At 38.0% G+C, this 13,965-nt stretch overlaps 1 protein-coding gene across 1 annotated transcript; it reads left to right on the forward strand.

Annotated features, from left to right (window-relative positions):
- Nucleotides 1-1,631: 1,631 nt before the first annotated feature.
- Nucleotides 1,632-12,940, forward strand: rab31 (RAB31, member RAS oncogene family). Its single transcript, XM_062987813.1, has 7 exons — nt 1,632-1,828; nt 3,279-3,358; nt 5,360-5,441; nt 7,386-7,457; nt 7,602-7,708; nt 8,403-8,512; nt 9,321-12,940. Exons 1-7 carry the CDS (start codon nt 1,793-1,795, stop codon nt 9,416-9,418), a joined length of 585 nt encoding a protein of 194 aa, XP_062843883.1. The 5' UTR covers nt 1,632-1,792; the 3' UTR covers nt 9,419-12,940.
- The last annotated feature ends 1,025 nt before the right edge of the window (nt 12,941-13,965 follow it).

Consider the following 13,965-nt stretch of genomic DNA (forward strand, 5'->3'; position numbering starts at 1 on the left):
TTTCCTGTGCTGTTTTTAATTAAATACTTTTAATTAAATAATTTCTGATTTTATTTCGTTTTAACTTGTCGTCCCAACTTTTTTTAACTGGGGGTGTATTTCTTCTAATAAACAGCTGATCACATTCAATAACTAGCAATACCTTTTAGATGTTGTATGAGTGTTAGTTTAACAGTGATATTCTTTAACACCATACAATCTACAGGATGTGGACAGATTATGTGTTTAATAATAACAAGTTTGTCACTTTAAAGTTATTTGTGATTTAAAAAGAACTCGCTCAATGTATTTGTTAATACAACCTACACAATGTCTCTTCCTCCTGTTTTCTAGATCACTTATATCACACTTATATGAAGTCTGTTTCCTCTTTCTATTTGTGTTGGTTTTTCTTGTACATTCAAGGTTAGCAAATTCCTCTTGAAGTTTGAGATACTGTATCAGTCCAGTCATTTTTTTTTTTTTAGTTCTACTATGATTTATTACAAATGTCATGTATCTACTTAATGATTTTTATGCTTTTTAAATGGGTATTTGAAGCCATTTGTCATTGCCTACAAACCAGTGCTGTAAAACTCAATAAAATATTTAAGAAAGTCAAGTAGAAAATACAATTCCTCAGTGTAGATTTTTGTTTCAGATGATTTTTACTAAGCCCAAAATAAACTTGCAAAAACAACTGCTTTGTTTTAGGGTTGCAGCAGATGTTTCTCCGGGAAACACTGAACACAAGGCAGGAACATCCTCTACAAGGTGCCAGACGGCACTGGGTTGATAAATGCATTAATAATGCAACTATGTTATTCAGCTAAACAGCTATAATAAACAGCTACTCTTCAACAAGACAACTAACAAATGTCTTTATGGTCAGATAATCTTATTCCCTAGCATTCAGCATTTGGCCCTGAACAATAAAAACAACAAATAAAATAGTTCAGTAATGCTATTTCGACAGAATGTGGCGCTATCATGGCATTGGCAACCTATATCTTAGTACACGCATTTGGAAATGTTTACACGTCAACACATGACAAAGACCTTGGTGAGTTACACCTGAACTGAACAGAGGTGGATTATAAATAGGGGTGAGTTTTAAAAACAGGTGTGTTACGGAAAGAGGTGTGTAATGAAAACATCGAGGCTACTAATACAGGCGGATTATGAATAGAGGTGAGTTTTTAAAAAACAGGTGGGTTATGAATTGAGGGGATTTACGAATAGAGGTGGGGTATGAATGCAGGTGGGTTAGGAATAGAGGTGGTTTATAAGTACAGGTGGGTTGTAAATACAGGTGGGTTAAGTATAGAGGTGGATTACGAAAAGAAGTTGGTTATGAAAACAGGTGAGTTAAATAAAAAGTATACTTCTACTCCGCCTTTATGGTCAGATAATCGTATTTCTTTACATTTAGCGTTTAGTCCTAAACAATAACAACAACAAATAAAAAAAAAACAGTGGTCACTTATAAATAAAGTTATTTCTTTATTTTCTTTAATGTGATTTTAACTTTAATTTTTGTAATTGATTGATTGATTTGTTTGTATTTATTTATTTATTTGCAGATTCCAGTTCTACTTACGTAGGGCGCAACAGTGTGGGTCACGTGACGTGAGTGACGGCGCTCCGGCTAGTTTCCGTTAGCAGCCCGTGGTCAGTGAGAGGGCCAGTCGAGTTGATGTGGACAGAATTTTACTTATTTTGAAGCACAGGCCGCTTTAAATCCGGCTGAGGAGAAACAATGACAAACTGAAGGACCTGAAATAATGCTTGCGCTATCGTAGGGGATTTGGAAATGGCCATAAGGGAGCTGAAAGTGTGTCTCCTCGGGGTGAGTGGAAAAACTTCCTCAGCATTCCTGCGTGATTAGAACCGCGGCGAGCGAACAAAACGACGCTGTTTTTATTTCACAGTCGCTTTAAACTCCACACGGCTAGAATTTACTCAGTCTTATAAAAGAAGAGTTTTGTTTTCACATAATAAACACATTGTGCAGCAGGTTGTTAAACAAAAGCCAGTTTTTTATTCTTCCTTCCACAAACCGCCTTGTTGTTTAACGGAAACAAGTTACCGCTGGATGTACCGTGAGGTCACGGTGTTCCGCACAGTTCTTGGACCTTCTCAGCTTCTCGTACATTCAGTTTGACATTAATTATATTTAGGGCAATAAAACAAACTACCTGCGCTAAGAGTGTCTTCATTTTTCTTCTTTACTTATTAAACTTCGTGTAATGTGAGTAAATATTATTGTTGCACCAATGAGATGCATACCCGCCGACAGTAACAGTGTTCCATACAGCGACCTGTCCTCTGTCCTGTGGTTGTATTTTAATCTGACAGGTCGCAGTCAAACAAATCAAGACTTGAATTCGTGTAAACAGGTAAAACATTACCACAATAACTGAAAGAATTATACCAGCTGTGAAACCACATAAATATGTGCGGAATGCAGTGAGTTGACCAAACATTGGCTACATCCAAAAAGCTGTTTTGACTGGAAATCACGTTTACCCACAGTGAACCTAAACATCAGCATTTACATCATCATGTAGTATATAAAACTATACAGTACGCATTAACACCAAAGACTCTGGTACAAAGAGCCTGTTACAAATCACAGCCATCCTAAGCCTGATATCATACACTTGTAAGAAGCATGTCCACTCCTCGACCCCTTAGTTAGGAACATGAACACTTGCTGCTTCATGTAATGACCCAGTTATTCATTTATGTAGCAGCACAACAGTGCAAGAATTAGAGCGACTCCTACTGGATGATTGAGCTGCCAACTCTCTATAGGGATCTGCCACTGGTAGGTGTAAAGAATAGGTCAGTGGCTTCACATGCTTGTAGTCAGACAGTTAGGTGGTCGTGCGGGCGACGGGGATCAACAGATTGCATAAGGGAATTGGATATATCCTAATTAGGGCTGTGTATGTGTGTGGGAAAGGAATTGCAAAAAAAATTAGGAGACTGCACAGAGAGTTGGTGTGATTACTGTAAGAATGTCATCATGAGCATCATTAGCCCAAACTCAGATCCATGATAGTGTTAATCTATTTAAATGTGTGATCCATCCATCTTAATGTAACTATACCAACCCACTTGGGGCCAGTTAAAACTTGTAATCGGTTCCAGATGCTTTTTCCATCAGCATGGTAGTGTTTAAAGCTATTTTGTGGCAAAGTGCTGTTTTGACATGATATTTAACAAGACAGTCTGTGATTTAGGAACATTTGAAATGCTAAACTAATGTTTATCTGCTTTTCTTTTGTACCCAGGACACAGGAGTTGGAAAATCAAGCATTGTTTGCAGATTTGTCCAGGATCATTTTGATCACAACATCAGTCCAACTATTGGGTAAGCGCCTGATTAAAAAGAAAACATTCTATTTAGACAAAATTCTAAATATTGGTAGATTTTGATGGTGCTTGTAATTAAACACAGCTTCTTTTTTATCCAGAAATGTGGTTAAGCCAAACACATTTTCTGCCAAATTCTGAGGAAGTGTGCAATATAGATCAGATGGTTTATGGTTAAAACCTCTAATGATACTACATGTGTTTTCATGCATCCTAATAACTGAATTACTCATGTTTTGGCAGTAATAGGATTATTTGAATAGTCATGTAGGCAGTATACATTAATGTTTTCATCTGATGAAGCCATATTCTAAGTTATCTGAGTTAGACTAGATTTTTGCACAGTAATCAGCTTATTTAACACCATGTAACCTGATAAATTCAGTTCTTTCAAATTGTACAGTGGCTTATATGCAAAAACACTGTTCATACCAGGTAGATACCATTCGACCAAAGACCTTACTTCAGATTCAGGCCAGGGATACCAATATTGTCCTTTACTGTAGATTCAGACTTCTTGATATATATATATGGTGACTTTATTATATTGTGGATTTAGAATGACTATAATCCATTATTACCTATCTACACTCAGTCACCTATGATGACAAAGTGAAACATATTCTTAGTTTTAGAGTTTTTTTTTTTGTTTTTTTTTAATCTCAAACAAAAAAAATAAAAACCTTGTCACAAAAGATTTCAGCCCCTTTGCGGTGGCACTTCAGATCAGGTCAGATGCATCCTGCTGGAGAATAGCATTTATGTTTTTGTAATTGCTCCTAGTCTAGTCGTCTCCAGTCTCCCCCTGTTGGAATCATGCCTTTTAAAACGAATAACTGGTTTGGTTGTGTTAAGTCACTTAACTATTATTTTAAGTTCAACCATAGAGTTTATACCCTCGTAACTTTTGTATGCTCAAATCTATGCCAAGTCTCAGTGGTGTCATTGTACTGGGTGGAGCAGATTGTACAGGGGAATGGAATATATCCAAATGTTAAAAACCAAGGTTTGATCCATGAATGCAAGAACAAAGTTCAGGACCTTCTAAATTGACAGGCAAAGTATTCGATGCGTCATTTAAACTGATTGGTTGGGTGTGGTGGTTCACATTTTTGTTTTTCTGCCATTCCTTCAGATGCTTTTTCTCTGAGCGTGCGTTCTCCTGACAGTTGCAGAACTGTCTGAAAGGAAAGGTTTTGCCAAGTTATACAAATATGTTCTAACTTAAAATCTGCTGACCCCACCTTTGGAGTGCTTCTAAGTTTAATTTATGAATGACAAAACTGGCCGCATCTTGCTCTGGAATGCACGTTGTTCTGGTTGTTTTCATGAGTCAACCCACTATAGCTGAGTTAGAATCTTTTCTCATCTTAGGCTTGTTTATTTAGGCACTTTATAAACCACTGCTTGTTTTAACATACATTACATTCAAATCAACTGGAGGAACACCAGGTTTATAGCTTTATTTTCCAACCCCAAAGTACGTGTACATTGTTGTTGCACAGTTATATATAGTTTTACTGAAGACTACGAACAATATTTCTAAAAAAAGTTCTTAAAAAATATTGTTATTTAGAGTGGAAGATGACAAGTGCCTAAAAAGGTGTAGTGTTATGCTTTAGAGGCACTTAGGTGACGCATCAGTAAAGTAGCATATAAAGTAGCATATGGCAATGTATATAATATAGTATATAGGTCATTTTTTATAGCAATGATATCCATTCAAAATAAAATCGTCAAGGGGTCTGAATACTTTCTAAATTCACTGTGTATATTTATTATTGTTCCATTATAGCAAAAATGCATATAACTCGTCTGCTCTATGTGTACTTTGCGAAACACGCTTGAGTGTAAAAGAACATTGTCATCAGGTGTGACATGTCTGGCTAATCTCAACGATAAAAATGCTTCACATCGTTTAAGGATGTTCCCACTAAACCATTTGTGTCTGTAACTGTTTTCATAATCGCTCATTCTGTTTCTCTTGTTCTTGTGGCAGCGCTTCATTTTTAACAAAGACTGTCCCATGTGGAAATGAGCTTCATAAGTTCCTGATCTGGGACACTGCAGGTCAGGAGCGGGTGAGTGTCTCATCTTTTTTTTTTTTTTTTGAACCAAGCAATCAGCAACTACTTTTAGGGTATGATGGTACCTCCTGGTACATGACTTTTTTACTATATAAACAATACCTGTATATTTGTAATAAATAACCATATCTTATTACTATGATATAACCAAATTCAGTTATTCTGACCCTTCAGATTGTCATCAGGTTTATCCTGTTTGCTTCAGTTCTCCTTGATATGCGTCTAGAAATGTGATCGGACCTAGTTTGGAAAGGCACATCGGGGTCTGTAGGGACTCCCAATTCACTCTGCATTGTCAGAATACAAACCAAGTAATAAAGTCCAGGGAACCGTTTATGGACCTTTGTGTTTAAATTCAGAGCAAGGATATGAACCAATATCTAGAGCTCTAACTCTAATAATGTCCTGCCCACACAGATAACTAAGAGTACTTTGTAAGTCAGATTACTTTGTCATTGTCTGTCTAGACAGCTTATTAGTATATCTTGGAAGCAGAATTGTTGTTTTTCTATGGTTCATGTTGTAAAATATATGACTTTAATATTCTTTACTGTGATGCTAAACTAATGGTTGGTTTATAAAAGTGATGTTGACATAGTGGTCTTGTGTGTTGTAATCTATGCATTCATGCTTCATTGTGAGGCATTGCATGAGGGGGAACGAAGTTTAAAGCCAGTTAAAAGGCTTGGGTAAAAATCATGTGCACGTTTTGTGTGTCTGATGCGTTTCTGTATAAGTGGACTCTATTTTAGTTCTCTCATGACATGACTGGTGAAGATCAGCAGTGCGTTTACAGGAACTGTGTTGTATCATTACACCCACATGCAGAGTCACACTCGTTTCTGCATGTATACGGTTTGATTTCGTCACTGCTTTGGATCATTCATTGTTTAATTCATGGTGTTGGTTAAAAGGTCATTTAAATTCATTTTTAACATCTGATTATTGATTAAAATTAAATAATCACTCACACACAAGCGGTACAGAGGTCAAAAGAGGTGCTCAAATGTGACTTCGTTCGTTCACAATGCACATGTGACTGGTTTTACAATAAATCATCTACTTTGTTTACTACTTTGTTCACTGTTCACACCGCCCTCAAACCAGGAGAGTAGGGACACATGGCACATGTAGGGCACATGGCAGCCGCTACATTTTAGATAGCGTTAACTGTCGCTTTCTGCATACTTGAGCTTAGAGAAGTCTGAAATTGGCTAGCATTGTATTTTTTCCCCAGTTTTCCTCCCAATCTAGTCATATCCAATTACATGATTGCATTACACTTCCTCTCTACTGATGCTGATCTCCCCCTCCGACACGTGCTCAGTAGCCGACTGCATCTTTTCACCTGCACAAGGCGACTTCATATGTGGATCAGCCTTGTGTATGGAGAGACCCACCCTGATCAATGCATTATTCCTCGACTCTTTGCAGGCACCATCAACCAGCCAGCAGAGGTCGTAATTGCATCAGTTATGAGTTCCCTATCCGGCTCCCTCTCTGTATGAACAACAAGCCAATCGTTGTTCATGTAGCCACCCAGCCTGCCGGATGGCAGAGCCGAGTTACGAACCGACGCATATTGATAGGGAAGTCAGAAATTCCGTTCCACCCACGTGTAGGGCAGCTCCTAGCCATGGATAGCTTGAGAGATGACCTGGGCTTAAACTTACAACCTCTGAATGGTTGGCCAAATAATTTTATGTTTCACCCCTCAAGAACCACTATCACAAATATCTACAGTTTTGGTTTTGGTGTGTGTGTGTGTGTGTCTGTGTGTGTGTGTGTTTAGTGACTTACACTAAAAAGGGGTTTAATATCAAGTCATATTTATCATTTTAGTTTGCAACAATCCCAAAAAGCTTTTTTGGACAAACCAAAGTATATTATATAAATATAATAAAAGACAATATTTAATAATGCAGTGTTTTTCCTTAGTTTCACTCTCTGGCCCCGATGTACTACAGAGGCTCTGCTGCTGCCGTCATTGTGTATGACATCACCAAGCTGGTAAGTTCCTCTCCACTATGGCAAGGATCACACTGCAGGAAATCCAAATGACTTGTTAAATCGTTCATTATTTTTTAAATAGCTCTACAGTTAATACTTCTGCTTTAATCCAGTCACCCTAACCACAGTATCGTCTGTCTGTAGGACTCGTTCCACACACTGAAAAAGTGGGTAAAGGAGCTGAAGGAGCACGGCCCAGAGGACATCGTGGTGGCTATAGCAGGAAATAAGAATGACTTAGGTGACATACGGTGAGCAGCTCCAGTCATAACACATACTAACATAAATAGAAATTTCCACATTGGAGCAGTTAGTGTGCTGTTTCCTGCAAGAGAAATCCAAAGGTGTTTTTAAATTAGATTTTGGAGTGTGTCTGTGGGAGTGTGTGCCCATTCAGCCAAAGGCATTTGTAAGGCCGGGCACTGGTGTTGGATGAGAATACCTGGTTCTTCATCTTTAAGGTTTTTAGTAGGTTTGAGGTCAGGGCTCTGTGCGCTCTCTGGGCAGTGGTAGCTCAGTGGTTAAGGTACTTGACTAGTAATCATAAGGTTGCAGGTTCAAGCCCCACCATGGCCAGGTTGCCACTGTTGGGCCCCTGAGCAAGGCCCTTAACCCTCAGTTGCTTGAACTGTATTCAGTGCTAAGTGTAAGTCGTTTTGTATAAAAGCGTCTGCTAAATGCCACAAATGTAAATGCTGTGTGTAAGTTCATTTTCTTGTTTTGATCATGAAATAAGAACTGAAAATTGCAGCCCTCAGTCTTGTGTATTTGATTGTGGCTACTAAAATTGGAAAGCAACCCTGCACCACAGCTGAGGTGCTACTAGAACATTTTTAGCTCTGGATATTGCTTTTACATTTCCTTTGAATGTGCATGGTGCAGAAGACCTACGGGATGAGTAAACAGTCTTTTGTGTGCTCTGATCCAACCGTTCTGTTCTTACAGGGAAGTTCCCACGAGCGATGCCAAGGAGTTTGCCGAGTCGATTGCGGCTATATTCATCGAAACCAGTGCAAGAAATGCTGTGAATGTTGAGGAAATCTTTCAAAGTATTAGTAAGTGTTAAAACTACCATGGAGCGTATACTGTATATATATATAAACCTTTATATTCATTCATATTTTTATAACAGGAACCTTTTTTTTAGAAATGTAGGGACATTAGATACATCACTTTAAAACCAGCTTTTGAAATGGCATATCACTAGGTGTGCTCAAACAATTTGTGAGCATTGAGTCAAATTAGCATGTCAGATCAGTCAGTCATGTCGGACAAGATGGCATTTTAGTATGTGTTTAATAGAGGTGAGTTCAGCGCTCCAGATTCACTAGGGTTACCTTCTTTTTCATCCTGCCTTTGTGCTGAAACAGGAAAGGTCCTTCCTCAAACTGTTGCATCATGTATTATTTTACAGAATTCATTTTAGACACCTGTTGGCAATAGACGTGGCTATATATATATATGGGGTAGAAACGTACATAGTGCAACACCTTGTTGCTGTCTGGTTGAGGTGCTGTCACAAGCATGTTCGTCCAAGCATGTACATAGAAGTCCGCCACTGACTGGTGAAAAGAAGAGACTGATGGCTTCACACTAATTGCAGATGGCTTGTGCTAGTTTGTGTTATTAAAGTCCAGTTCACAACAGGAACTTTGTCCGTGATTTGGCACATGCCACAGTCACAGTTTTTATTTTTTAAATATTTAGCTGTATGCATTGTGTTAACGTCTGTAAATTTTTTTAGAAATCAAGAAAACATGTGGCATGGAACTGCTATTTGCATCATTTGCATAGAACTATAAAACTACTAGCCTGCATTCAGAGCCGATTTTGCAACGTGCATCTTTTTACTTTCTTCTCCAGGTCGGCAGATCCCCCCACTGGAGAACGCAGAAGTGGAGAGCAACGAGTCGTTCAAGATCACACGCCAGCAATCTTCAACATCTAGACGCTGCTGTTAGAGAAGTGTGAAATTTAGCATTTGCTGTTCCTCATAGCTGGATATTTAAGTCTTATATTTAAGTTATATTATATTACTTAAATATTAAAGATATTTAAGTTAGCCATCATAACCTGTAACATGATGTTAGCCTGACTTTAGTACTTCAATTGAAGGGGAAACAAACGTTTTAGCATTTGCAGTTTTAACGATTCAGCATGTTGAGAAGTGAAAAGGAACAAAAATAGATTTACAGTATTTACATGTTTAGTGCAATTCAGTAAAACAGAGTTAGCAGGCTAACTCGAACAATACGTTTGTAAAGAAAAAAGCATTACAAAGCTTAAACGTGTAGAGCCGTCTTGCATTTCTACCAAACTTTCTAAGCGGGATGAATTGTATTAAACACTATGCTCACCATCGCAGTGGCCTTCTACGACTGGTTTAAAAGTATGAAACGTCTTATTAAATGCGTCGTCACAGCCATTACTGCTGATACCAGTTTCGAGGTCGAGTCTCAGCAGTTCTGCTAGTCAGGCCTGGCGCTCAGTAGACACAATTGGTCGTGTCTGAGGAAGTATGGAATTATAGCGAGAGTAATGTGGTTCTCTGCATCGGCCAGTTTAAACATAATACAGTAGAATGTTTTAGGGGTTCAGGTTTTAGTGTGGGCACAAGGGCAAAACAGATGAGTAATGCAACATTTATTAATTTAGTGTCGGCTAGACCTGAGAATCTTAACAGCCATATATTTACAATATGCAGTAGGAGGACAAGACCAGGAGCTTTTGGAATTGATTTTAGAGATGCCTTTTTGTTCAGATGGGTTAAAAATTAGTGGTCTAATTGTTTACATGTTTTGTTTACTGTATTTATTTCCTCTCAGCTGCCAAAATTTGAGGACTCGAAACATTCCAAAAAGTGTCTGACTCGGAAATCGTCTACCCCATCGTTACTTAACATAGTGTTTCATATCAGAGTTGGTGTAAACACGTTCTCTACGCATACAAAAGACGAACAACATCAATGCAATACTGACAACACTGTCAGCAAGAAGGTCCTGGGTTCGATCCCCAGGTGGGGCGGTCCGGGTCCTTTCTGTGTGGAGTTTGCATGTTCTCCCCGTGTCTGCGTGGGTTTCCTCCGGATGCTCCGGTTTCCTCCCACAGTCCAAAGACATGCAGGTGAGGTGAATTGGAGACACTAAATTGTCCATGACTGTGTTTGATATAACCTTGTGAACTGATGAATCTTGTGTAATGAGTAATTATCGTTCCTGTCATGAATGTAACCAAAGAGTGTAAAACATGACGTTACAATTCTAATAAACAAACAAACAGCCCCCCCCCTCCCCCACCACCATATAAGAAATCAATTACACTTGATTACCCCCTCACAGGTAAAGTCTTTCATGAATTCCTATAAAGAAACATATTGACCCCCACTTTGACCTTTTAAAGATGGAACCTTTTATTCAGCCATGATAATAACCATAGCAGCTGACATTAAGAATTGAATTAAGAATCGAGTTGCTGTATTAGGTTTGTTAGGATTGTCTGAAGTGGATTGTTAAAGATGGAGCAGTCATGCTTCTAGTTGTTGCCCTTAAGGCATACAGTCAGTATTTATTTCTTAATTATAAAGTATTAAGTATTAAATAGTAACAATTTGCCAAACGCTATTTCCTGCCATACTTTATTTAAAGTGCCAGACATTAGCACATGATCATTTCCAGCTTCATAGTCATGAAGCTTTTAACATTTAGCTTTTAACAGCTAACCCGTGGTTTCTTGACGTCAGCGTCTTTATAGGGCTCAGTTTCTCCCAGTTCTCAATCCCTACTGAGTCTTTCCTGTCATGGGACAGCTACCATTCCAGGAGGTTAAACAGTTCGTGTCCTCAGTTTAAATATGTTAAAAAGATCATTGAAACTTCTGGGGGAAGAAAACGAATCAAAATTCCTTCAAACTGAGGAAGATTTTGTTCTAAAATAATAAATATAAAAGCCCTGAAATATTTTCTGAACAAATTGTACCTCATTTATTTGAACATTATATCTGAGCCTAAAGTGGCTTAAAAGTGCCTTTTCATTGGTGAATAAATGGCAAGTGACTTAGCACTTTCACAATCAAAGTGGAGAAAAATCATGCTCCGTATTTTAGGGCTCACCACCAAACCTGATGTGGCCCAGGTTTTAATGTTAAATTCTTTTACTTGCGCAACCCTTCTTATTGTTTATTATTAAAAATACACACAATAAGACAAACTGGCTTTAAATATCTCCTATCAGGGAAACAACCCCTTACTCTATTTTACTTTCACACTTAGTAAAGTCTCAGGATCTCCAAATTGTGTAGTTTTCAGTTTGCATACATCATGCATCAGATCACCATGATTGGTGCACCAATTTTGTTTATCAGCTCACAGACTCCTGTTACTTTGATGGCTGTTGTGAAAGGAGCACCTTTTGGATTGTTGTGGTACTGTCAGGGAGCACATGCTCGGTTGGCAGTATACGTATAGGATTTGTATTTCGTGTAACATGAGTGTACTATTTAGATTATATAGTGTCATTTTTACCAAGTTATAGGTATTCAAAATGTTGCCACTAATTTATATAGGATGTTTAACTATCAAAAAACTGTTTGCTTATTTTGACTAATTTGTTAAGTGTGTTTAAATTGTGGTACTGTAAGGAATGAAGTTATTGCTTAATCTTAATTTTTTAGAAATATTATGTGCATGCCAACAGCAAGTGCCTTATAAATATTTACACAATGTAAAAGTTGATTTAGCTTTTAATATGTAGACATGTAAGCATTTAGGGACCTGGGAAGGAGGCATGTCTATCCCTTTTCAGATGGTGATTTCTTTAAAGTAACATTAACAATGATGTTTCAGTGTTGTTATGAGTTAAATGTGGATATTTCGTTGTCCGTCCAAGTTAATAAAAGCACTTTTCCTTTTTGAAGAATATATCACAGGACCAACCACAAGGGGGCAGTATGAGCACAAGTGATGTGTTATTATAAAGCTGCATTGTGTTCATGGCAAAAACAGTGTGTTGTATTGCAAGGACTTTACTATTCTGGCACTATAGTACTCCACATGGCCTAAACCTACATCTGGTTTGTACTGAAGAGCCGAGTAAACTAAACAAGGTTTGTCAAAACAGCTGTACAGTAAAATGGAGAAGTCTAGCAGCAACAGCCACACAGCTGCAAAGTGCTCGACCAAACAAGCTTACAGGGACTGCAGGGACCACTGAGTGTTGTATTCTGAAAGAAAGTACATCCACAGTCGTAGTGGTGTAAGTGCTGTTGGTGTTTGAAGCATGCAGCTTGCTAAATGCAATATAGGGTGTATCCAAAACATGCAGGATTATAAAGGATGTTTTTGCTTTTTATATGCCTGTGCATTGTTTACCAATACTGCCAATAATCTTTACTTATTAATGCTCGTACTCTTTAGATAAATTATTTATCTGAATGCAACTCTAACAGTCTGTAATAAGCAGTTTTTAAATAAATGTGTATTTGTATTATTTCTTGTATTTTGTCTTTTACTTTATTTTTTTTGTTTTCACCTGTTAAGTGTTTTTGTTTTCAATTTTTTTGTAACTATCTGTGAAGTTAATGGAATAACCCGATGTACCATGAAGGCACACAAGTGTATTTTTTTAGTTTTATCCAGCAGTGCATGTAATAATAATACTATTATTGTTGTTATTATTAGAGTGGCTCGGTGGGTATCACTGTGGCCTCACAGCAAGAAGGTCCTAGGTTCGATCCCCAGGTGGAGTGGTCCGGGTCCTTTCTGTGTGAAGTTTGCATGTACTCCCCGTGTCTGTGTGGGTTTCCTCTGGGAGCTCCAGTTTCCTCCCACAGTCCAAAGACGTGCAAGTGAGGTGAACTGGAGATACAAAATTGTCCATGACTGTGTTTGACTTTAAACTTGAACTGATGAATCTTGTGTAACCAGAAACTACGTGTCCTGTCATGAATGTAAACAAAAGGCTTTCCACAAGATTTTGGAGTGTATTTAGTCAAAAGAGCATTTGTGTTCTTTTGTGCAGTTAGAAATCCTTCACACCAAACTTGTCAAACCCTGTATTAATGGTTTTTGCTTTACACACATGAGCAAATTCATTCTGGAACAGAAAAGTTTATTTTAATAGCTTGCCGTTTCAACTTCAGTGGTACTTTAAGGCATTTCATTTATTCTGAGCTGCGGAAAATTCTGCCTCCGACGCTGGCATCTGTTTCTTGCAGCCTACATATTATTTATAATGATTCATGGTTATTTTCAAGGTCCAAAATATGTCTTGTATCTTTTTTTATAATGTTTTTATTCATGCTGCGCTCAAGGGAACCACACATAGCCCACACATAGCGATGAGTAAAAACCTAGTTATAGTTTTACACTTCTGTGCCATCTGTATATGATCGCGATCTGAGATGTGGAGTCTGTTTTCCGCTGCGCTGATGTTTAATGGAGTTGCTCAAACGGCTTGTATAGCAATGTGTTGAGCTGGCAAATGAAATGAGCTGTATGCAACTTGTGGCTCTC

Source organism: Trichomycterus rosablanca, chromosome 25 (assembly GCF_030014385.1).
Source record: "Trichomycterus rosablanca isolate fTriRos1 chromosome 25, fTriRos1.hap1, whole genome shotgun sequence".
Lineage (NCBI taxonomy): Eukaryota > Metazoa > Chordata > Actinopteri > Siluriformes > Trichomycteridae > Trichomycterus > Trichomycterus rosablanca.

Coding starts and splice junctions, on each gene's coding strand:
- rab31 (XM_062987813.1), top strand. CDS start 1,793: ATGGCCATAAGGGAGCTGAAAGTGTGTCTCCTCGGG. Junction 3,359..5,359: donor AACATCAGTCCAACTATTGG/GTAAGCGCCTGA, acceptor TTCTTGTGGCAG/CGCTTCATTTTTAACAAAGA. Junction 5,442..7,385: donor ACACTGCAGGTCAGGAGCGG/GTGAGTGTCTCA, acceptor GTTTTTCCTTAG/TTTCACTCTCTGGCCCCGAT.